Source organism: Sorex fumeus, unplaced genomic scaffold, assembly GCF_029834395.1.
Source record: "Sorex fumeus unplaced genomic scaffold, SorFum_2.1 ptg000006l, whole genome shotgun sequence".
Taxonomy (NCBI): Eukaryota; Metazoa; Chordata; class Mammalia; order Eulipotyphla; family Soricidae; genus Sorex; species Sorex fumeus.
The window spans coordinates 19,652,724-19,677,754 of record NW_026606063.1 but is presented as its reverse complement, the minus strand read 5'-3'; the positions used below and the strand labels follow the sequence as shown (position 1 = coordinate 19,677,754).

General features: G+C 45.9%; 1 protein-coding gene across 1 annotated transcript in view; it reads left to right on the top strand.

Annotated features, from left to right (window-relative positions):
- VSNL1 (visinin like 1) overlaps nucleotides 1-17,858 on the top strand; it is a 115,913-nt gene extending 98,055 nt beyond the window's left edge. The window contains exons 3-4 of the mRNA XM_056123113.1: nucleotides 11,073-11,288; nucleotides 16,633-17,858. Of these exons, the coding sequence (XP_055979088.1) occupies nucleotides 11,073-11,288; nucleotides 16,633-16,830 (414 nt within the window). The 3' untranslated portion in view covers nucleotides 16,831-17,858. The remainder of the gene's footprint in view (nucleotides 1-11,072; nucleotides 11,289-16,632) is intronic.
- The last annotated feature ends 7,173 nt before the right edge of the window (nucleotides 17,859-25,031 follow it).

Genomic DNA, 25,031 nt, shown 5'->3' with positions numbered 1-25,031 from the left:
CTCTCCCCTCTTTCCAGCCACGTGACCTAGTGCCTGTGCTTCCCTGGGCGTGATTCATCCCCTTCTGAATCACCAGCCCACACTGTAACGGGGATGCAGGTGTGAAGGCCAAATGGCGAGTCTCTTTAGCGGTGGTGACTCAAGACGATCTTCAGCACCTTTTTTTTCTTTTAATTTTTTGTAGCAGTCACTGGGTGGCTGTGCTGTCTCCTTGGGATTGAAAGAGAACCGCTGTGCAGTCACCAGTTCACGGACACCTATTAATCACCTCCTGCATGTGCAGGCCCTACCAGGCACCAGGAATTCGATTCTAGTGTGGGCAAGAAACACACCATCCCCTGCCCTCGTGTAGCTACAGTTGACTAGAGAAGAACGATCAGTTGCGCCAACAGTCCCATCAACAGCCCATCACAGTTCACAATCACGATCATCCTGTTGTTCGTTGATTGCCTCGAGCAGGCACCAGTAACGTCTCCTTCGTCCTAGCCCTGAGATTATAAAAAGTGCCACATTCAAGGCTCTTTCAGGGTTAGGAGAATGAGACCCATAATTGTTACTGGTGTTTGGCATATTGGATACACCACGGGGAGTTTGCCAGACTCTGCCGTGTGGGCAGGTTACATTCTACCTGCCAAATTGTCCAAAGTAAGAATGAGATAATAAGATGTCACGGCCGCGCGCTTCACAGTTAGGATCAACATTAGCATGTGGTCGGGGGTACATGTTTGCAGCAGGCGGTTCTTTGGGCCTAGGCTCCAAAAGCCTTTCCCGAGAAGATGAAAGAAGATGAAAACTGCTGCAGTTAGCTGGGCCATGGGGCAGAAAAGGGGCATCTGGACCAAAGGAAGCAGCAAAATAAATTCCCGCCATATAGGCGGGAACTGTGTGGCACGTGTCCCCAACAGTGGCCAGAGCCCACAGTGAGGGTCTAACGTGGTGAAAAAAGTATGAGAAACAGGAGTGGCCCAGAAATTCAACCTGGAGGCAAGGACCAAACCAGAAAGGGCTTTGAAGGGCCGGAGCTTCTCATACCGACCACGTTCTCTTCACGGAATGAGAACTGGGCATATGCGCACCAGTTTGGGCAGCTCCCTGTGGTGTAGGGGACAGGGATAGGGGAGCATTGGAAGTCAGAGAAGCTGCCGAAACACCAGGGGACCCAGGAAATAGGACCTTATACCTGGGTGAACTACCATGGGCATAAAGAAGCCAAAGCCAAACCGAATACCAGTTAGCACTCAAAGGCACCACCTTGGCTGTCAGCCCATGGCTTGTGTCTTGTTGCCTCACCCCTAGCCCCCTGCTTACCCAGGTGCCATCTGTAAGCATCAAGGTATGGGACAAGTCATGGCAGCCTTGAAGGGGACACAGGGACCCTCTGCATACCCGGGCACCCAGATTCTTCCAGCCCCTGCAGTTTTCTACATCTGTATCTCAAGTTCACAGTTCTCTGTAGTCTGTTCTCATTATTATTGGCCCGTTTCATGCATAAGGAAACTCAGGCTCAGATGAGTGAGATGAACTGATATAGCTACCAGCGCAGAGTGAGACGGCGCAGACACCTATCCCTGCCCCTTGTTCCCCTGGGTGGGTTCTGCTGCCTCAAAAAGGCCCCACACTCCTGCAGCCAGGTGGCAGTAGTACTTTGGGTCATGGCCAAGGTTGAGGAGACTGACCAAAGCCCCAGGCTTCATTTTCCCCTCCTGCCACAGCACTACCAGACACAAAGTCTGCTTGCCCTGGGCAAAGACCTTTCTCAGAAACACTGCCATGGGGATTGGAGTGATAGAATAGCAGGTAGTGCATTTGCCTTGCATGCGGCCGACCCAGGTTCGATTCCCATCATCCCATATGGTACCCTGACCACTACCAGGACTAATTCCTGAGTGCATGAGCCAGGAATTAGTTGCATTGCCAGCTGTGACGCCCCCCACCCCCGAAAAAGAAATGCTGCCAGGCCCTTCTTGCTGCCTGAGCAGGATCTTTCTGGCAGGCTGTGTGAGGGGCAGGGTGTTAGCCCCTGTTGTCCCTTCAGAGGCTCAGCCTGGGCCTCCAGTGGCTGTGCTGAAGAGGATGGAGATAAGACAGGATCTCCACAATGCAGGATGGGAGGAATGTTTGTGGGGGCATGCAGAGAGAGGTGAACCTTCCAGACCCTAGAGTAGGGTCCCCTTGCGAGGAAGTGGACTGCAGCTGGGAATGCAGGAAGACTCAGCACCCCCTGCATGCATGTGGCTGAGACCACAGCCAACAAGGGGAACTGCGTGCAGGGGTGAGGAGGCACGGAGGGAGCATCCCCCGTACAGCCTTGGGCTCCAAAACGTCTTCAGGAACTGGCCAAGTTTCTTCCCCCGCCCCCCCCTCCACACACACACACCTGCAAGGAAGGGAGCAGTCAGACAGTGTGCAAGTAACAGGCCCTCCGAGGGCCTGCCTTTTAGGGGTGTCCAAGACAGCCCGGGAGAGGACAGGGAGCTCATAAAGCAGAAATGATAAGTTGTTGCTGTAGAACAAAGCTGTGGACCAGCAGGGGGACATGTCTAAAGGGACAGTGCCATGTGCGGCTGGCTGGCTCCTCAGAGTCCGGGGACGGCAGGGCAACCCAGGAGCACTGTTCCCTGATCACATCCCGAGCTCTATTTCAGACTGAATAACGGACAGAATCTATTCTGAGGTCTGGAGCCGGTCAGCCTCCCCCAGGAGCTGGGACTGGGACAGAGCCCTGGAGAGAAATGACCCTCGCTGGCCTGCTTGCCACCCCCTTTTGATATGGCAGACCCCCACGCAAGCCCAGGTGTGCTGAGGTTTTTAGCTCACCTGCAGCCTGGAGCAAATTGAGGCCATGCTCCGCCTTAGGAGAGAGAGATACTGGAGGTGGGGAGGGTGGTGAATATGGCAAGATTCTATCCAAACTGAGCACAACTTCCAGAGGAGTGAAGTAGAAGTAAATGCAGAAGCCAAGAGACAAGGATGGGGTCAGGGACGGGGAGGGGAACGGAGGAAGGATTGCACCAGGGGGAAAGCCAAGTATTTGGAGTCTTTTCCTAATGCAGCCCCCAGTCATTCTGTGTTATCCTGGATGGCGCCTGAGTGCAGAGGTGAGTGGGTGAGTGACCAGAAGCAAGCTCAGCTTGAAGCACTTGGGCCTATTCACCTCCCGTTTTAATTTGAGAGAAAACAAACGCAGTAATATCCACAACTGAGTAGAGGGATTTAAATAAATGTGTGTGTGTCTGTCTGTCTGTCTATGTCTGCAGCTCCAGGGAGCAGGTAAATTAATCCAGTCTCTGGTGGTCAATCTGATAAAACACAAAGACCCCAAACATTTCCTAGAGTTTCTCTTTTGCTTATTGGTTCGGGGTAAGGGCCTGGAAGTGGAATCAAAATTTAGATTTGTGTAATCCTGAAAAATTTCAGCCAGAGGCCATTGCTAAACTGCAGCGCAGGATACATTGCCTGCAGCCTACCCCTTAGCCAGAGAGGGAAACGCACTCTTGTTTTCTGTATTTCCAACTCAGTCTCATCTTCATTTCTTGTCTGCCTCTCTATATACGTGTCACTTATCGTGCGGCATTTTACGCTCATTGATGTGGTTGTTGAACATTTATCTGCCTTGCTTTCCCTGATGTGTTCTGTATGTTTTCTGTTCAATTCAGAGCACCTAAGAAAGTGCTTGGCACATATAACTGCATGCTCAATGATAAACTGAAGGACAAACAGTTGTCAAAACTCATGATGGCTCAGTAGTGAGTTATGGGCATGAGGCTACAAGTTCGATCCCCTCCACCGTCCACATGCAAAGAGCATTTGTAGTGAACACTACAAATGTAGTGTGTGTGTGTGTGTGTATGAGAGAGAGAGAGAGAGAGAGTATGTGTGCGTGAGTGTGCGAGTGTGTGTGTGTGTGTGTGTGTGTGTGTTTTCGGCCCTGCTCACTTCTTTAAGAGGAAAGGGGGGTGGATAGGTCCCTCAGAGGCTTTCGTCATGTCTAGGCAGTACTCACATTTTGCCAGAAGGTGGTGATGAATAGCCACAGCTGAGAAATCCTTTGCAAATCCAAACCAACAGCTAAGAATTACATAATGCAATCAATACGCTCGCCTCATCAAATGGCTATTTAGGTTTATTTCCTCGGCTAATATTTGATTAAGAGAAACAGCAACATGTCGCTGAAATTATTGGACAGACTGGCATTCAATTCTTGCCTCTGCCGCAGCCAGCCGCTACAGCCAGCCAGGAGCCCTGGGCACATGCCTTGACCTTTCAAGCTGGTTTTCTTGTCTCCGGAAGAATTTATAACGGCAGGTTTTGTTATAAGGAAGAAATGAAATAACACCAACTGGAAGTATTAGAATCGATCTCCCAATGGAGCTGAGTGACAGTCATGATGGCTTTCCAGCCAATAAGGAGGTAGATGAAAACCCCCTTCCTGAACTTCCTGGTCTTCAGTAGGTTTTTATTCTCAGAGTACGTTTTTATTCTATTCTTGGAAGGGCTCACACACTGTTCCTTAAGTTCTACTGCAGGGGATTCAAACAAACACAGTGGGAAGGAAGTTAGCTGCAGAGCTCAGGCACCTTTCTGAGCCCACCCTCCCTTGTCCATGAAATGGAACTAAGGATAGATGTATTCCAGGAACATCGTGAGAGCTAATGAAGCTTGTCATTGCAGTGCTCACGCCGCATGATTCACTAACCACATGCAGTTATCTAAGGTGAGGTTTAAGTTAAATAATACCCAGATAGTCTGTCCTTCAAGTCACCCCAGCAACACTGTGAGGCTTACACCCCTCCCCACTCTCCTCAGTGTTCAGAGACAATGTTCCTGTCTAAATTCCAGCCCAGGGTGTGACATGGCTGTTTCATAGTATCATTTCAGGCCGTGTGATTTACAGAGTATTTTCATCCTTATCACTAGAAGTTCTATTGGGCAGAGCTGCCCCAGCTAATAGATGGTCAGCGAGGGGTGATGGTTTCTGCATCAGCCTTTGATCACTTGGCACTGCAGACGCGACTTCTTTTGACCACTCCACATGATCATATTTAGCACCATCTGCAGTACCTGTTCTGGGCATTGTGGAAATATTAGCAAGCAAATAGGCTTTGCACTCTGGGAATTTACTGTATAATAATAGGTATTAAATAAATAATCCCCTAAATAAATATGAATGGCAGATGGTGCTAAGCCTCTGTCCTAAAAATCTGCTTCTCTGTTGTTACCAAGCCAACATTAGAAAATCAAACCACGGCCTTGGGTTGTCTTCAGGATCCTAGAAAGGTCAGTTTAAGTCAAGGGCAATTATGCAGTTCAGTTATTGAGAAAGACTGACCAAAATAAAATCATTCCCTCATTCCTCCATGTCCTATGTATCGAGCATGTACCAGGTGGTCATTGGGCAGCAGAAATCAGCCAAGGTGCCCAGAATGTCTGTCCTTATGGAATTTACACTGAGCACAGAGGAGAAAGACAGTGAATGAAGCACTAAAATGCCTTGTGTTAGTCCGGGGAGATAATATTGGGAGAAGGTGCTTTCCTCACACCTGGTGGGCCCAGTTCAAACCCCAGCATAGCTTCCGGTCTCTTGTGCCCCACTAAGAATGGTTGCTGAACACAGAGCGAAGAGGAAGCTATTAGCCCTGCCAGGTGTGGCCCCAAGCCCCATCCCAACCTGCAAAAAGTGGAGACTTGCCTTGTGTTGGGCGCAAAGGAGGGTCAAAGGGCTGCAGCACATGCCTCAACATGAGGCCCATGTCCTGTCCTTAAGGCCACAGTGACCCTCTGCAGCCCTAGTGACTCCAGCATCTTCCAAGTCAAAGCCCGAGCTCAGCACAGCTAAGGTGTCAAAGCCTTGCTCAGCACAACTCTGCCAACGGAGTAGAACCAAATGCCTATTTCCTATTTGGGGGCCTTTCAAACCACTCTCCCAAGATCACCTCAGAATCACTGAGGGTCTCCATGGCCACACCCCGCTGTCTCAGGAGACTCTAAGGCTGTAAACAGCAGTTCCCAGGGGAACATGTGGCGCCAGGAATCCAGCCCTAGTTAGGCATTTTCTAGACATGAGCTCTAACCACTGTTCTAGCGCCTGACTTCAGCCACTGGCTTCTTGGGGAAAGACAAAGCAGGAAAGCACCCAGAAAGTGCTGCAATCAGAGATCACACTTTAATGAGTCACATTTGAGTAGTTCTCATTTCCTCTGTAGTGGAAAACCTTCTCTTCCCACTCAGGAGCCTGAGTCTACTTCATTAATGCGGATTCTCATATTAGAGAGGGAAGTGAGCCGCTGAGAGAGGTGACACTGACCAAGGTGACAAATGCAAAGAGAGGTACCCGGAGCTTCCCTGTGGGGCCCTGTAAACTGAGACTGGGGGTACAGGGAGAAGAGGCCTCCTGTTCCCCCAGAAGCATGGCCCAGTAGGCCCTGAGACAGACATAGAATTTCTCAGTTCGTGGTAGAGTTGCAGAGATTTAGCTAGAAAGGAATGAGCCCCCAAAGCAGAGGGATACAGTCTGCTGTGTGGTTTCATGAGGGTAGAGTATTTGAGTTGCACGTAATGAAAAAGTGGCCCTTTTTTCAAGTCTAGGAGAGTCTTTCCTTCAGTTTTTATTCTCTTTCTTTTTTTTTTTTTGTTTGGGGTCACATCTAATGATGCTCAAGGCTTACTCCCGGCTCTGAGCATGAAGACCCTCCTAGCAGGGCTTGGGGGCCCAAATATGGTGTCTGGGAATGAACCCAGGCTGGTTGAGTTCAAGGCAATCACTCTATTTGTGGTACTATTGCCTCTAGCTCCTTATTCTCTCTCTCTCTCTCTCTCTCTCTCTCTGTCTCTGTCTCTGTGTGTGTGTGTGTGTGTCTTGTCTATCCCTCTGTCTGTCTCTGTCTGTCTTGTTTCTCTCTGTGTGTTTTCTCTTTTCTCTGTCTCTATCTGTCTGTGTGTGTCCTCTCTCTCTTTCTCTGTGAGTCTTGTCTCTTTATGTCTCTCTGTCTCTGTTTGTCTGTCTCTATATATACATGGATATACATATATCTTCCCTTGGAATTATTTTTGCTGATTCATTGAACAGGGTTGCACACATGCCTGGCTGGAGATGTATCCCATTTTCAGCAGTGGTGCTTCCTGGGGGTCACACATCACACATCACTCAGCTCTTGCATAGTCAAAGGTGGTGCTCACTAAGGTTTGCTCTCCTTAAACTGTGGTGCTCACTGAGGGCTGCTACAGTTCACTCGGCTCATCAGAGGCTGCATTCCCTGCCCTTAGTGCTTACACGTCTTTTTAGTTGTGGTGTCCTGTGGGATCCATACCCTTTTGTGGTTCTTTAGCAAGCTGGCTATGCTATGCTATACACTGGGATCACAGGCAGCTAAGTGCCAGATTCAAATAGAGCTAGATCCTGGAATCTGCACATGTAGTGCACCAGGATTTTGTACTTATGACCAGATGCTTGCAAAGTGGGTGTTTTAAGACACTGTGTTTGTTGTTCCTCGGGGTTAAATGGTCAAGATGAGATAGAATTTTTTAAAAAAGGGGGGGGGTAAGGCCTAGGAATATGAAAGCTAGAGGTGTGCTTAGTGACACTTCAGAGGACACACAGTAGAAAATTGAGAAATGAGAGGCTTTTGTACACAACCGTGAGCCACCAGCTGCGAAGTAAAAGTTGAGGATTTATTTTGTGCAGTTCAAGAGGTTTGGGGAGGATAAACCCACGGACACATTATTTAAGGCTTGTATTGAGTCAATATGGAAACCAGTGGTTGGCCAGTGAATGGGGGTTAGATTTGATTCCACTGAGCATTTCCAGGAAGAGGAAATTTCCACCTAGGCCACATCGGGGGCAGTGGGGAGACCATGCTGTCTCCACACTGGGTTCTGGAAGCCATCAAAGGCAGGGGCCAGCTAGGAGATGGTGGCCAGAACCTCAGCTGGTGAGGCTCTGGGTATGGGGAAATGGAGCAGGGGAGAGACAAGGGGGCTGAACTGTTGGAAAAAATGACAGGGTGGTGGCATGAGTGGTGAAAGAGAAGAGGTCTTGAGTCCACTGGGTTTTCCTGGAGGTAGATCACACAGATTGGAGAGGAAGAAGCCATCCCACTGGACATCCTGAGATGGATGGAAACCACATCACCAGGCCCCACTTGACAACACTGAGGGTGTAGGGAGGGCGGGCAGGAAAGCCTCTTCTGGTCAGCATATACCTGCAGTCCAGTGGTGCCACACAGCCCTGGTGGCCGGTGCCATTGATAACTTCATTTCTGGGCATCCCATGGGGGAACGTCCTCAGAAAAGAAAGCTATGTGACCCAGCATGGGTCTAGGGACTTGTCCAGAACGACTGTGTCCCTCTGCTGGTCAGGAGGAAGCTGGCCGGCAGCACACACATCAGCGCTTTGTGCCTTGGGGAAAAATCTACTGAGATAAAGACCAGCTCTTGGCAGTGTAGGAAGTTGGTTCCTCCTCATTTTCCTCAGTTCCTCCTCATTCGCCTCAGATCTGGGGCCCAGTACAGCCAAACCAGGAGGCTTCCTGGACTGGGCCTTGTCTCCACTCCTTTATAAGATTCTGATGCTCGGGAGCCACCTGGCCCAGCCCCAAAGGCCCAGCCCACTCCCTGCAGACCCTGGGCTCCTGCTATGGCAACCATGACTGAGTTCCAGGGCTTAATCCCTGGCATTGCATATGGTCCCCTAAGCACAGGTGGATACAGGGGCCCCAAAACATTTTTAAAAATTAAAATTAAAATTATAGAGATAAGGACCAGGAGGTTTACTCCACAGCTTAGAAGCCAGCCTCAAATGCTTGGGGGAAAAGCAGCTCAGATAGAGAAGGGAACACCAAGTAAAGGGTGTTTGGAGGACCTGCTCGGGTTGGGAGATATGTGCCGAATGTAGAATATAGATCGAACACAATGGCCACTCAATGCTTCTATTGCAAACTACAACATCCAAAAGGAAAGAGAGAACAAAAGGGGATGCCCTGCCACAGAGGCAGGGTGGGGAGAGGGGGGTATGGGATGGGGATGCGGGGACGGATACTGGGATCATTGGAGGTGGAGAATGGGTACAGGTGCAGGGATGGGTACTCGATCATTGTATGATTGAAACACAAGCACAAAAGTTTGTAAGTATGTAACTGTACCTCACGGTGATTCACTAATAATAAAAAAATTAAAACCTATACCAAACAGGTTTTTATGTAAGCCATTTGGAGGTAAGATCATTGAAAGGTGTTTAGGTGATGAAAACAGAGTGCCTTGGAATACAATGTACACCTTTTGTAGGAGACCCCAGTTTCCTTACCCCTTCCAGTATGTGAGGACAAAACATGAAGGCAGATGTCTGCAACCCAGACAAACATCTTAACCAGAATCTACCAGGTCTCTGTTCTGATCTTGGGTGTCTAGATTCCAAAACTGTGATAAATAAATTACTGCTGTTAGGGTGTTTGCCTTGCATGCAGCCAGCCCGGCTGAGCCGGGTTCGATTCCTCCACCCCTATCGAAGAGCCTGGCAAGTTACCGAGAGTATCTGCCCACACAGCAAAGTCTGGCAAGCTACCCATGACATATTTGATATGCCAAACACAGTAACAACAAGTCTTACAATGGAGACGTTACTGGGCCCGCTCAAGCAAATTGATGAATAATGTGACGACCATGACCGATTTTTTATTCAGCCACATAGTCTGATATTTTGTTAAAGAAGCATCAATGGTAAAAACTCAAGAAAAAAATTCATGGAAAATAAATATATGTATTATCTGAGTAATATATAAATATACTCATGAATTTTCAATATCCAAGTTCTTTGGCTATCAAAATATTTATATGTTATTAGTGTCATCAAAATTTACTTCACACATGAACTGTTATTACCAAAGTGATAGAAATCAAATTAAAAAAAAATCTAAAACAACTCCTTTGAATTTTTGTCTTAAAAATTCAATCCAAAAAAATAGGTAAAATGCACTTCATAGACACAATTTTCTCCCAAAGGAATGAATGAGTTCAAAGACATGAGTTCTTCCTAATGGTACTGAAGGGAATGCAACTTCATTTTTCTGTGATGATCCCTCCAGATCCCTCCAGAGCTGAATCATCTCATCCAACTCATTAAAAGGAGCCATCTGCTGATTTGAAAACTCACATGCACTCAGAACATGATAGGATGAATTTGAGTCCTTTAGACTCCTTTAGATCTAGAGGGCACTTGAACACCCGCCCAGGTTTTCAGAAGTAAGAGTGCTGGCTGGAAAGGTCAGAAAACAAACTGTCCACAAGGCACATGTGATTTGCTCAAAATGTACCAGCCATCCTATTTTCCTCCAGGATTTCCAGATTTAAATTAATTTGTGATGTTCTGACCCAAGGCACCCTACTATCTTTTAGATAAAACTGTTACCCCTTAAGTTGTGTTACAAGCAAGAGTCTAGTTGAGTCATTGCCCTAACAAACACGCCCAGAAAGGATGAAGATACCCAGTGGGCCCATTTATTTCCCTGCATGTATAAAGGCTGGCACAGGAACTGCAGGAGGAGATTTGAGCTCACGCTACCCAGCTCATAAGGCCACTGAGCCAGTCCCTGCTCTTCCCAAGATCTCTGACCTGAGGATAGAGTCCCCTCCCAGGAAGGAATGACCAGCTGGCATGTGGAATTGTAATATAACAATAGAGAGTTTCTGAGATCCCTTGAATTCTCCAGATGGACCATAGAGTTTCCTCTATGCTACCGAGATGGACTGGGACCCTTTCACTGGCTACAGGATGAGGTCTTGATCACCAGAGAAAGACCAAATATTGTTAGGAGGTTGGGGTTGCAGCCCCATCTTTGGCTTTGGTGAGAAAGGTGAGGAAATTGAGTACAATCCCCAACACACAGCCATGCCTGAAGAAGGAAACTTTCCTAAGATCCTTAAGCTCCAGAATTCGGGGAGACAGCAGGGCAGGGAATATCTTTGATGTCAAGGGCAACAGGAACCTCACCTCTGCCCTGACTCTGACCTCAGCCAAGTCGAGCTGGTATTTGTCTTCCCTCTCCATACCTCAACTGCATGCTCTGTACTCTGCCTTGCAGTTCTTTCCTTACGGGGATGCCTCCAAGTTTGCCCAGCACGCCTTCCGGACCTTTGACAAGAACGGGGATGGCACCATCGACTTCCGAGAGTTTATCTGCGCCCTGTCCATCACTTCCCGAGGCAGCTTCGAGCAGAAGCTCAACTGGGCCTTCAACATGTATGACCTGGATGGTGACGGCAAGATCACCCGAGTGGAGATGCTGGAGATCATTGAGGTGAGGACGAGGGGGTGCTATGGGGTGAGGGGCCCAGGCTGGGGGGAGTGGCCATATCCAGGGAGCGTGATCAGGACTTGGGTGCAGAGCAGGTGTGGAGGGGAGCCCTGAGTCTCGGGGGCTTCTTTCTTCCCTGTCTAGACCCCTTCTGCTCACATGCCCAGCCTTGAATTCTTGGTTGGTGTTTTCTCCAGCACAGTGTGGAGGATGTTGCTCATCTAAGCTGCAGTGCCCAGGGTGAGTGTCAGCCAGCAGGCATTTGAACCAGCCACAAAGACACTACCTTGAAGCTTCTGAAACAAAAGCCTGCAGGGGGTTAAAGAGATAATAGGGTATGCCCTGGGATTGGTCCTTTCTACTTCACATCTTTCTGCACACACTGGTCTAGTCAGTATCCCAGCAGGAATCCTCAGGCCACTGCTGTGGCCTCAGCCTTAGAGCTTCTACTGCACACCTGGTTCTGGAACCTTTGGTCCTGCGTCAGGGCCTTCACTTCCTGTCCCCATGTCCAGATGCCCTTTCCCTTCTGCTCACTTCATCTGTACTTACACCTCACCTCCCAGTCCACCCATCTTCCAGTTCCCTCACCCCAGGCATGGAACTCCTTGCCAGAAGATTGTGTCAGGGCCCTTCTCACTGCCTTCCATCCCCAAATAGCTCTGTGAGAAGAGGCTTCTGGGGGCCGGAGCAATAGTACAGCGGGTAGGGCGTTTGCCTTGCATGTGGCCGACCCGGGTTCAATTCCTGGCATCCCATATGGTTCCTCAAGCACTGCCAGGAGTAATTCCTGAGTGCAAAGCCAGGAGTAACCCCTGAGCATAGCTGGGTGTGACCCACAAAGTGAGTGGGGGGAAGAAAAGAAGAGCCCAGAACCTAGAACCTAGAACAGCCTGAGGGGCTACTTGAATGGATTTGACTGTTCTTTGTCTTAGTGTGTGTACAGGGCCTGCCTCTGCCTTCATCCCTGGGGAGCATAAGGTACCAGTTCCTGTAGGCCTGTGTCTCTCCCTCAGGCAGGGGTGATGCCCCAACCAGGCTACAAAACCTAAGGTTTGGGAAGACCTGGAGTTCCACCTTGGGGTGACGGCAGGCAGTAGCAGCCCAAACCCAGGGCTCCACATCCTCAGCTGCCACCCATGACTTTCTCCCACCTGCCCAGCAAGGTTTGCTCTGTTCTGCCTGTGCCCCTCAGCCAGCCCTTCACCCCAGCTAGCTTTCCTCAGGCACTTTAAGTCTCTTCTCCTCCTTGACTGGTCTGTTTTCCTACCTTAAACCAGAAAACTGATAGCACTGGGGGAGGCGGGGGGGAGAGGGAATAAGAGGATGTGGGAGGAGTTCTAAGAAATTTTTTAAATTCTATTTTTATTTTCAACATACCCATGATGTATTCAATATGCCAAACACAGTAGCAACAAAGTCTCAAAATGGAGACATTACTGGGCCACTCGAGCAAAATTGGTGAACAACGGGAGGACAGTTTTATTTTCTTATTTATTTTTGCTTTGGGGGCCACACCAGGCCGTGCTCAGGAGTTACTCCTGGCTCTGCACTCAGGAATCACTCCTGGCGGTGCTCCGGGGAGCCTATGGAATGCCGAGGATCAAACCCAGGTCAGCAGCATGCAAAGCAAGCCCCTTCCCCACTATTATTCCATCACTCCGGTCCTGAGTCCTCAGTATTTTACCTGGCCCTACAGGAAAACCTCAGCGCCCTCATGTACAATGAGGAGAAATGAAACTTGGCCATGTGCGGGAGGGTGATGGTGACATGAGACTGAAGTCGGCAGAGCACGAACTTAGTGCATGGACTGTTTTCATGAAAGTCTGCTTTCCTTAGTCTGTCCAGCATCTTTCCTGGAAATATCCACCTCAGCTCTCAGCTTCCATCCCTCCTGCAGACTGGGTTCTCCCTCATGTTTCCCTGTAGTGTGTTTCCTGTCTCTGTCTTTATTTTCACTGGCTTCTGGCCCTTTCCTCCTGTGCCCTTCTACGTTTCCCTGCCCCCAGGTCTCCCCAAACTGGGCCCTGGCTCAGAACCCTCCCAGAGAGATCCTGCCACGATGGCATTCCTGTGCTTCAGGGCCTTCCTGTGTGTTTGGTGACAAATCGATACCCAGCAGTTAACCCCGTGCCAGACCCAGACAATCCATACAACCTACCTCTGTCCTCTACTCCAGCCTCACTGCCCATCCCTGATCCCTTTACCCTTGCACCCACCAGCCTGGACACTTGATTATTCCTCTCCTTCACCTGGAAAGTCCCTCACAGCTGTATGTCCATCAAAATCCTCTCAACCTGTAGGTGAACTAACTTCATCTGAGAAGTCTTGCTGATGCATTGAAGCCCACAGTTCTCCCAAGTCTTCTAAGACTCCTAAAGTCTGTAATCAGTCTTTCTCTAGATGCCAGCATTTTGTAAGGTGACAGAGAGGGTGAAAAGGACCTCACTCACCCAAGGGTCTTCATTCAGATAAGTAAGCAGACAGTGGCCATAGAGAGAGGCAGGTGCTGATATGGGGAGGGGTCAACAGGAGACCAGCAAAGGGCTCTAACCTACTGACCAACCAAGGTGTGTCTGAAGTGAAGCATGAGACACAGATCCAATGAGTTCTAGTGAATCCAACTATATGTAAGTCTTAGTTATGACTTCCTAGGAAAGCACATGCAGTGGCATATCTTATTTTCAGACAAGGCAATGCTGGACATTTGGGTACATGCCATTGATGTTCCATAAGGCACGGGACATCCCCTACAAGGATCAGTAGCTCCATCAGAGTGAGGTGCCAGTTACATTCAGTTTTGAGTCTGCCAGGCCCTCGCCCCAGACTGGTGTTCAATGAGTCTGCATCTGGAACATACTTTTCTGGTTGCCAGGATGATGTGCCAAGCTTCAGGGTTACATCCTGGATACGGTTAATGAGCCTTTGCCATCCTCAGGGCTGTTAATGAAGTCCAGGGTGGACTTCATGTATTTCACATTTCTCATTTCCAGGACTTTCTTTAGTAGGTCCTTGTTCTTACTGGCCACCTTCCATTTATTGTCTCCTTAAAGCCTTTTAAATTTTATCTTTCAAAGGACTGGAGTGAAGGGTCTGGGATTGTGCTTGACTTGCATGCAGCAGACCCAGGTTCATGTAATCCCCAGCATCCCATATGGTCCTTCTAAGCATTGCCAGGAGTGAGTTCTGTGTGTAGAACCAAAAGTATCCCCTGAGCATCACTGGGTGTGGTCCAAAACCCAAACCAGGCCAACAAAGGATGAGGAGGGAGAGCAAAACTTGATGCTGTCTCTGCTTCTCCTTCCTATCCACTCGCACTACTAATAGAGGCACTGTCTACTAATTGTTCTCCAAATGAAATTCATTATCTGCTTTTAAAAAATTCAAATTTTTGTATTTTTTCCCTCCCATCAATAAACATCACCGGTAAGAGTACAGGGAGTAAGGAACATGTCTTGTATGTGATTAACCCCAATTCCAATCTCTGGTACCATATGGTCCCCTGAGAATCACAGGATGCTGAAAGCACTGATAGTCTCCAGCACTGCTGGGTTGGCCCAGGTAATCTCCAGCACCCCTGGACCTGAACAGTATTGAATATTTAGGTGGATGCACTGGTAAGTAATCCCCAGTACCCCAAAACCTGACCATCACGGAATCCTTAGGTCTCACAGTGAACCTAGAGCTGGGTTGGCTGACTATTTCCAGGAGAGGCTCCTGGGCCTTCCTGAGCACTGCTTAGGAGACCAAAATAAATAAAAGCAAAATCCACAATTTAATTTAAAAGATAGCAAATGAAGAATAGTTTAACCTTGATCACTTAATCACTTGATATTCCATTACTCATCAATTTGCTGGAGTGGGCTCCAATAACGTCTCCATTTGTCCGTCACGTGCTTGTATAGCCCAGTGGTGTCTGCTCACTACAGGAACACGAAGAGCCTCAAACCGTTCGTTCAAGGTCTTGACAAAGAAGTCTGACCTAACAGACATTTTACTTTGCCAGGTGAAGCACTTGTTAGTGATCCACTTTCTTTCTTTCACTTGGCTATTTGTTTTAAGGGGGTGAGTTTGGGCCTCATATGGCAGGGCTCAAGGGCTACTTCTGGCGGTGTTTTCAGGGGGTCACTTCTGGTGGTGCCGGAAGACCCCATAATCACATATCGCTCTTGAGGTTGAATGAGACTCAGCTGCAGTTACTAAATAATTAATTAAACAGCCCCCTTCACTCCCATACTATCTCTCTGACCCCTTCTTTCATTAGCATTTTTAAAAACTTGAATTATAACTCACTCAACTTCAACTATCATTCAATGGTTCAAGTAAATTTACCAAAGTTTGCGACCTTGGTCATTATCTGATTGCAGAATACTTTTATTCTTCCCATGAGATTTCTGATGCCTACCTGCCCATTCCCTGAAACGGGAATGAAACAGATATGAATATGAAAACAAAAATGAAACACAACTGCATCCTGAAACTGATTCTTCCTTGTTTCTTTGGACATGTCTCTCTGGACATTTTGTAGAACTGGAATCATATCCTATACTTTAGTGTGTATTTCATATACTTTACTTTGTGTCTGGCTTCTTTGAGAGTAGTAAGATTTATTTACATTGTACCATTTATCAGAATTTTATTCCATGTTTTTGCTAAAATAGTACTAAGTTATATAGATGTGTCTGAGTGACCCTGTTAACTAGCTGATAAGCTCTTGTGTTGCTGCCCCGTTGGATCTATTATTACAATGTTTCTATGAATGTCTTCCTACAAGCTGTTGCATAGATGGGCATTGATTTTTGAAAGCACTTTACTTCTTAAGAGAGAACATTTTATCCACTGAGTAATTTCTCATTTTGAGAGTTAATAATTTACAGTTAATTGAACTGGATAATATGAGTTTCTGATTATATTCCTTAACTTGAAATAGTCCAAAATTCATAGCATTTCCTAAACTCACTGCTTTAGGAGATGAATTTTGCTGGGACACTGCATAATTATCTTAGCATACTGATGGCTCCTTTTGTCTGGAACTACATTTCATTTTCCAACTTAAGTCTCCAAGAACTGATGCTTATTGACTACTATTTACACTTCAAATGCAAGAGGTATAAAACTAAATTCATCATTCCCTCCCTGAACCTGATCTTCATTCACTTTTCTTAATATCACCATTACTCTTTGTATCCACTTCTGTCCGGAAACCTTGGAGTCATCCCATTTTTTTATATCCAATTGGTCATGGAAATAATACATATTTAAAACCATTTAAGGAGTTCTTTGAATAAATTTAAATTATTTATCACATCAGAGGAGAACTGTATGGTCTACTTCTTGTTTTCTCAAGGCTATCTACAAAATGGTGGGCACCGTGATCATGATGAAGATGAATGAGGATGGTCTCACGCCTGAGCAGCGAGTAGACAAGATTTTCAGCAAGATGGATAAGAACAAAGATGACCAGATTACACTGGATGAATTCAAAGAAGCTGCGAAGAGCGACCCTTCTATCGTATTACTTCTGCAGTGCGACATTCAGAAATGAGCTGAGGTCAATACTATGGACTGCACAAAAGTCACTATGTTCCATTCAGTCTGCAGCTACACACACACACACACACACACACACACACACGCACACACACACATGCACACAACACACACATACACATATAAATATTGCTTGGACTACCTTGGACTTGCTTCTTGTGTTTGAAACACTTGTGTGCATGAGAATGTCATTTGCTAATGAATTTTAAAAGCATATATCATAAAACAAACAAACAACCTGCCACAATGTGATATGTGTAATATCATTTCATTAAAAAACAAAACAAGACCCTTCTCCAAAGCCTGGGCAGATATGTGCTGCAAAGAGTTACATGATTTCTTGTTCATGTTTTGCTAATGCTCGTGTCTCCTTGATTCCATATGTTAGTAGCACTGAGACCCCTCACAGTAATGTAACTTAATTATAAGCTATGTCACATTCTCCTGTAAAATAGTACTGGACAGATGCATTAAGAAGCCCTTGGCTTCTCTGTGCTGTCCACACACAAGAGCTTGTATTATCAGTGAATAGAGATGTACTACATTTGCATGCCTTTTAGGTTTGCCTTAATTCTTACCTCATTTGCATCCTACCAATCTGGAAAGAGCTATGTTGGAATTAATGCAGTATAAACCCTAAAACCCTGCTAAATGATTAAGTATATCTATCTATATATACATATATACAAAGATATTATTTATTGAAAAGTGAAAAAAAAGGATGGAAGTATATTGATTTCTGCTTGAATTTTCAAAGGTTTCTAAAGAGGTGGCAAGAGATGTCCCAAATAAATTTATAACATTTGATTTTCCCTCAATTTTTTATTTTATAATTTTAAAATTGAGACAGATGTTTCTATTCATCAAGAGTCAGCAAGTAGCAGTGTAGAAAATCTACCCTTAAACCCACAATTTTGGAATGTGAATAATTACTGACAAGAAAAGGGGGAAAAGTAACATTCCAGTTCTTCATATGGCATGTTAAGTTTAAATAAAACATAAAACTTGTTTATTCTCAAATAATGCTCATTCTATGACAATAAACTTGCTCTTGGTGTGACTGTGGTGTTAGCAATGCCTTATGCTCTACTCAGGAAGGAGGTGGATATGCTCATAGTCTGAGATGGTTTTAGAAGAAACCAGTAGGAATGACAACTCTGACTTTCCAAATCAAAAGTATATACCAGTTGAACTTCTTAATAATCAGGCAAAACTTTGACCCATTCAGCCACAAGGGAAGAAGGCATAAGAGATTCCATTAACAATTCAAAGGAGAGGCTTTCATTTACAGAAATTGCCTGAAAAAGTTCAAGGTGACCAGTGCTGTCCTATAGAAGTTTCTGTGACCACTGAACAGACCACAGCACTAGTTACAGACACAACTTTGAGCTCAGTGATTATTGCGATGTAACTAAGAAATTCAATCTTCTTAAAATTTTGTTTAGGTTTGATTTGCCATATGTAATTAGTAGTAGGTATCAAGACAGTGTGGTGCTATAGTATTCATTTAAGCATTTTTTAATTTAGTTCTGCTTCCAACACCATCCACCCCCTGAAACACACACACAAATACTGTTCTCTATCTTAGAATCATTACCTGAGACCAGAGAACAGAACCTAATGATTCCATTTCTTCATTCAATGAGAAGTGGAACAAGCAAACCTCACTACAAACAAAGGACTCCGATGGTACTTGAAATGGGTAGAATCAAACTTCTGCTCCCAGAGAGAACAGTCGTGAGTGCAGGTGCTGGTACCCTTAATTAACCCCTGTGATTAGTGAGTGCAAAGTGGAGATTGGTAAAAATCTCCTGATGATCTCTCCCCACTAAAGGATGGATGAGGGGGTTGTGAGGAGCTAGAATGGCACTCAGTTAAGTCAGGCACTGGGATGACTCTTCTTATGGTGGGTCCTCATAGGTCATCTACTGTGTACCTGACACTTTATGTGGAGAATAGGGAGACAGACAAAAAACAGATTCCAAAATCTTAAAAACTTTTAAGTAAAGGTAAAGGTAAAAGGTAAAAGGCCCTCCCGTTGATCGTCGATTTGCTCGAGCGGGCCCAGTAACGTCTCCATTGGAGACTTTGTTGTTACTGTGTCTGGCATATCGAATACTCTCGGTAGCTTGCCGGGCTCTCCAAGAGGGGCAGAGGAATCGAACCTGGGTCGGCCATGTTGGCCACTTGTAAGGCGAACGCCCTACCGCTGTGCTATCGTTAAGTACAATAAGAAAAAATATAGCAAACTAAGTGGGGCAGAGAGATGGAATATAGTGATAGATATTTATAGTAGGGATGATTAGGTGATATTTAAAGACCTTGTGAAAAAGGAATTGAGTAACCTGGAGGTCTTCCAGAAAACCCTCCAAATATAATCATTGTTTCATATTAGAGGTAAAATTACTTACTTTACTAGACAAGCAAGTAAAACCTTATTACTTTCGGGGCTGGAGCAATAGCACAGCGGGGAGGGCGTTTGCCTTGCAAGCGGCCGACCCGGGTTCGATTCCCAGCATCCCATATGGTCCCCTGAGCACCGCCAGGGGTGATTCCTGAGTGTAGAGCCAGGAGTAACCCCTGTGCATCGCCAGGTGTGACCCAAAAAGTTAAAAAAAAAACCTTATTACTTTCTTGTTTTAACTTCATTGCAGAAGTATAGTTGGGTATCGGCTGTTGAAGTGTCCATAAGAACCTGTTAGAACAAATGTACCCAAGTCTTCTGACCCAGGTCTCTTCCCATTCTTCCATGTATTACCCTCAAGAAGCCCTAGGAAGGCCACGAGAGGACACACTTTAAGTTATCTGAGACAGGTCTGCTTGTGGCTTGGGAATTGGAGCCAATTCCCAATCTGTAGCACTATAGCACTGTCTTCCTGTTGTTCATCGATTTGCTCAAGCGAGCACCAGTAACATCTCCATTGTGAGACTTGTTACTGTTTTTGGCATATCAAATATGCCCCGGGGAGCTTGCCAGGCTCTGCCGTGTGGGTGATACTCTCGGTAGCTTGCTGGGCTCTCCGAGAGGGATGGAGGAATCGAACCTGGGTCGGCCATGTGCAAGGAAAACACCCTACTCGCTGTGCTGCACTCCAGCCCAATCTAGTGGTTAATTACTAGAGAAATGAGTGTGGAAAACGTGAATGCATCTGATGGCATACTACATGTTGGCTGGAAGAAACAACCTCATGTTCACGTAGCTAAATAGACATTTTCAAAACTGAATGGGAGGGTGGAGAAAATGGGATCTAACATACCGTGCAATATATACTATGAAAATATTATATGTGCAATACATGAAATAAATCATCAAAAAGAACGCCAAGGCCATGTAAATGAAAATAATTGTCACACTAGAACAGTTCCTAGGGGAAAGTTGTTAATGGGAATGGTTCAATTAGTATTGCTCACACAACTCATTCCTAAAATGTCATGACTTACAGTCATTTTATCACTTCTCATGTTTTTTGAGAGTCAGGAGGGTTTCTGAGAAGGGCTGAGCATGATAACCTGGCTGAGGGTCTGACATTGCAGCTGGAGTTGAAACAACCAGGTGCTGACTGGGCACCTTCCGTCACCCAGAGTCTCTGCCTGGCTTGTTCGTGTTTCCTTCACAGTCCTGTGGCCTCAGACTCCAATACCACTCTCAGGGTGCTGAAGCGCTTCAGCACAAACAAATGGGAGTTTCATCTTTGCTGACTTTGTCCCCAAAGACATGAAGTACCACGCCACAGCATTCTGCTAGCTATAAGAAAGTCATAGATCTGTTCATCTTTAAGAAGGGAATCAAACTCCATGCCATGATAGGCTGTGGCTAGGTCCTGGAAGACCAACTGACATGACAGATCCTGTGGCTAGTCTTCGGGAATCTGCATGCCACTGTCCACGGAGTTGCTACAATTCCTATTCCTTAATGGGCCAAATACATTCGCTCCTTCTCAGGAAACCACAGAAATCTCTTCCCTGGAGGGTCAGGCTTGAGGTCTCAGCTCACTGTGGAAAGCCCTGTCTCCCAAAGTGGGTGGCACGGCCTCTTGGGGACTCTGGAATCATGGGCATTAGGGAAAGGCATAAATAGTCTCATGGACCGTTGGGAGATGGTGTATGTTCTCTCTTTCTTTTTTCTTCTGCTTTTTGGGTTACGCACAGGGATTACTCCTGGCTCATGCATTCAGGAATTACTCCTGGCGGTGTGCGGGGGACACTATGGGATGCTGGGAATCGAACCCAGGTTGGCTGCATGCAAAGCAATGCTCTACCCGCTGTGTTATCGCTCAAGCCTTGATGCTGTATGTTCTCTTAAAGAAGGTAGATTTTTTCTTTTCTTGTTTTCTTTGCTTTTCTTTTCCTTTCCTTTTCCTTTCATTCTTCCTACCTTTCTTCTTTTTTTTTTTGTTGGGGGCAATGTACACAATAACCCCGAATATTAAGGGTTATTTATTTTTTTCCTGAAAAGGGGAAAGTAGGCAAATTAAATTTTGGAATCTCTGTTCTAAAGGATTCTCAGATGTGTTTACTCAAGCAGAAGACATGGTATCATTATTATTATTTTTTCATTCAGAGAATCCACGGATAATTATCTGCCTTCTTCCCACTCATGTGACATACAGTAGTGGAAAGGGTGCTGCTGACTGCAGTAGAGAGAAAATTGAAAAAAAAAGGGGGGCATAGAAGGTACATCGCAGTCTCATCCATAACAATCCTGCCATCCAGCCAGGTACATTTCCGGAGTTCCTTAAATAGGGCTCTGTCCTACACGCTGAATTTATTCTCCATGACCCTTGACACTGCCTCTTCATTTCTTGTACTACCCTTGAAGTAAGCAGTTTTTCTCCACAAAAGTAGTTTGTATTTATAGCTGAGTAGTATTATCTGTCGACTGCTTGTCCATAAAATTTTAGGGGTACAAAAGCTTCTTAGGTAGCCTCTTTATGTCTCAGTGTATACAATTATTAAAAAAAATTTATGAGTTTCCTATCAATTTATGAATTTCACTCTGTTCAATTGGGTGAAACAGATAATCCTATTTAATGTAGAGAACCCGAGAATGTGCCCTTAGAAAAAGACATGGGTTGTGTAACTGAAAGCACTGCCTTAGATTAGCTGAGTCCTAACTAAGGGACTAATGGATTTGATTTAATTAGGGAATTGAGGAGGGTTTGGGCCACAATTGCATTAACAACTGTCCTCTGGTCTCCTGCCTTCTACTGCACTTCTTTCCTTTAGCACTTACCAATAGCACCCTTGCAGACCTTTATATTTCTAGATTCTCCTAAAGGTTCTTTGGACTCACGAAGATCATTTGATGAGTCTCAGGATCATTTGAACAAGGCCCACCTGCTTTATTTTTTCTTTTGTTAATCCAGCTTATAAATACTAAACTGCAATTAATGTGATACTTCTAAATCTCATCATTGTGGGCTGGGAATTTGGGGATTCAGGCGGTTGTAACTTAGGCATCTGGGCAGTAGTGTGATGGGGAACATGGGGCTGGAGGAGCTGGGAACTGGTAGTTAAAAGGGTCTTCCTCTTCCTGTAGTTAAAGGGGTTCTCTGGGTGGCTTCTTCCCATATGTGAAGTTTTGTGGTAGGTAAGTCAAGAGTTTTTGCGATGGCAGATGTCCAGTCTGAATATTCCAGAGATGAAAGAAGGGCCTTTCTCACCATTCTTTCCTAATTTAGCTTTGGAAGGTAGTCTTGTCTACTGTATTCTATTGTTCGTAAGATAGAAATACCTGGATTAAAAGGGTGTTAGATTCTGCCATGCAAGGTCCTGGAAGAACACAAGACAGATGTACAGTTGTGGTCATCTTTAGGGAATGCCATGTCACCATGTCACAGGAAATCAATAGAGAGGAAAAGAAAGAAGCGCAGACCAGTGATACTGCGTTGAATGTAGTCCTCTGATCTTGTTTCATCCAAACACATACTTTAGTAACGGAGTTGTCACTGACCTAGGTATCTCAACCAGTCAGCGGCTTTTGGGAAAGAACCAATCACAGGCTTCCTCTGGACATTCAAGTTATTGAGCAAATCAACTGTTTAACTCTTGCGGCTGCTCCAGTTAAATGTATCCCCACCCCAGCCCTGTCTTTCTTGCCAGAAATACAGGATTTGTAAGTACAAATTTTTAATGTGATAATTTTGTACTTACAAATCCTGTATTTCTGAATTGATTTCATCAACTCTTTACTTCAGTGTGTGGGTTGGAGGGGTTGGGGGCTATTCCTGGCTCTGTGCTCGGTGACCCCTGGCTATGCTCAGGGCTCTATATGTGGTGTTAGGGATTTGAAACGGGCAGCTGCATGCAAGACAAGTCCTATCACTCACTGAACTTTCTCTGGTTCAACTCTAAACTCTTTCAGGATCACTTTGGATAAACAACAAACTACTTTTCTGGAGAGGCCAGATTGAGGGCTGGGTTTGTTACTCCACATTCCATTCATGGTACTTTTTAATTCCCAGCACTGGGAAAGGCGGGGGAGGGAGGGTGAGGGAGTTATGTTTGGGGGTGCGGGAAGAGGGGATGGAGAGGAGTTAGAGAATTATTTCCTCCACCACAGCTGGAAATCATATCAAGGAGTAAAACAGGCTTCCACCAACGTCCCTGAGAAAACCTTACAACAAATGATACGTGGGGTATAGTGAGAGACTGAAAGTCAAATTAGAGCTTCTAACTAAAAAGGCTATTCCTTTATGTCTTCACTCGCCAGCAATTAGATATGAAATCTGAGGTTCTCTCAGCATTTAACAGTTGAAGTAACCTCCTGACACTGATGTTGCTGTTCCAATCCTTGTATTTACCAATGCAAAGTTACCCAGCAAAAGTTTGCTGGTTACCTCAAATATCCAGTGCTCAACAGAGCTTCTCCTCGCCCTATCCTGGCCCCCATATTCTTTTAATATGTGAAAGGCACCATCATTCATCTGATTTCTAGGCCTTGATCTTGTGATCCACGCCAGGCTGTTCTCACTCGGGGGCGCCCCAAAGGGGGGGGGGGAGGGTGAGAGCCCTCCCTTCCCCAAGGGACCCAGTCCCGGCAGCCAACCTCTACTACCCAACCACAGCCACACTCTAGGCCGCTTTCCATAAGAAACTTCCTATCCATTTTCCATAACTACCACACCATGTTTGATGGGAGTCCAGACAGTAGGCAACAAGCCATAGAGAGAAATTTATATATATATATATATATATATATATATATATATATATATCTTCCGGAGAGCCCGCAAGCTACTGAAAGTATCCCACCTGCACGGGCAGAGCCTGGCAAGCTCCCTGTGGTGTATTCAATTTGCCAAAACCAGTAATTATTAACAGGTCTCATTGCCCTGACCCTGAAAGAGCCTCCAATCATTGGGAAAGATGAGTAGGGAGAGGCTGCTATAATCTCAAGGCTGGGACAAATAGAGACATTACTGGCGCCCACTCGAGTAAATCGACAAACGATGGGATGGGATGACAGTGATACAATGATAGTGATCTTGTGATTCCTCTCTCACAGTCCAGTGTTCTGATTAGCAAGTCCCACTGCAGTTAAATTTCAAACTGGGACATTTCTAATGCTTCAGTGAAATCACACATCCTTTTACCTTGACCACTGCTAAACCTGCCTGCTCTGTCTGCTCCATCCCCATCAAGTAACAGACCAGCCAACGGAACAGGTCTGAAGACTCTGTCTGGCACATAAGGAGATCTCTGACTCCTCCTGAAATTTACTCCTAGGCACCTCTGCTCACCAAGCTCTCACGCCACTGTCCTGACAGTTCCACCACAATGGTAACTGAGAACTGGAGCCCAGTCCAGTTTCTTCATGCGCCAGGCCTCAGCCTAAATACTACCTTTTGCCAAGGCCTTCCCTTAACATTCCACCCAAATACCATTTCCTTCCGTTCTCCACTCCTTCCCCTGCTTTAAGCATTTATAGCAATTACTCTGATCTGCAATCATATATGGTACTATCTCCTTAATTAGACTTTAGCGCTGCCAGGGGAGATTCAGTTTCAGTATTCAGTATTTCCAGTGCTTTAAATAGTACATGGCAGAAACATCATTTGAGTAAATTAATCTCTACAAACTGGAGAAAAATTAGGCAGCAAGAGTTCTCTTCTTTTTGGCTTTTGGGCCACATCTGATGATGCTCAGGGGACCATGTGATGCCCTGAATTAAACTGAAAGGCATTCTGTATGGGT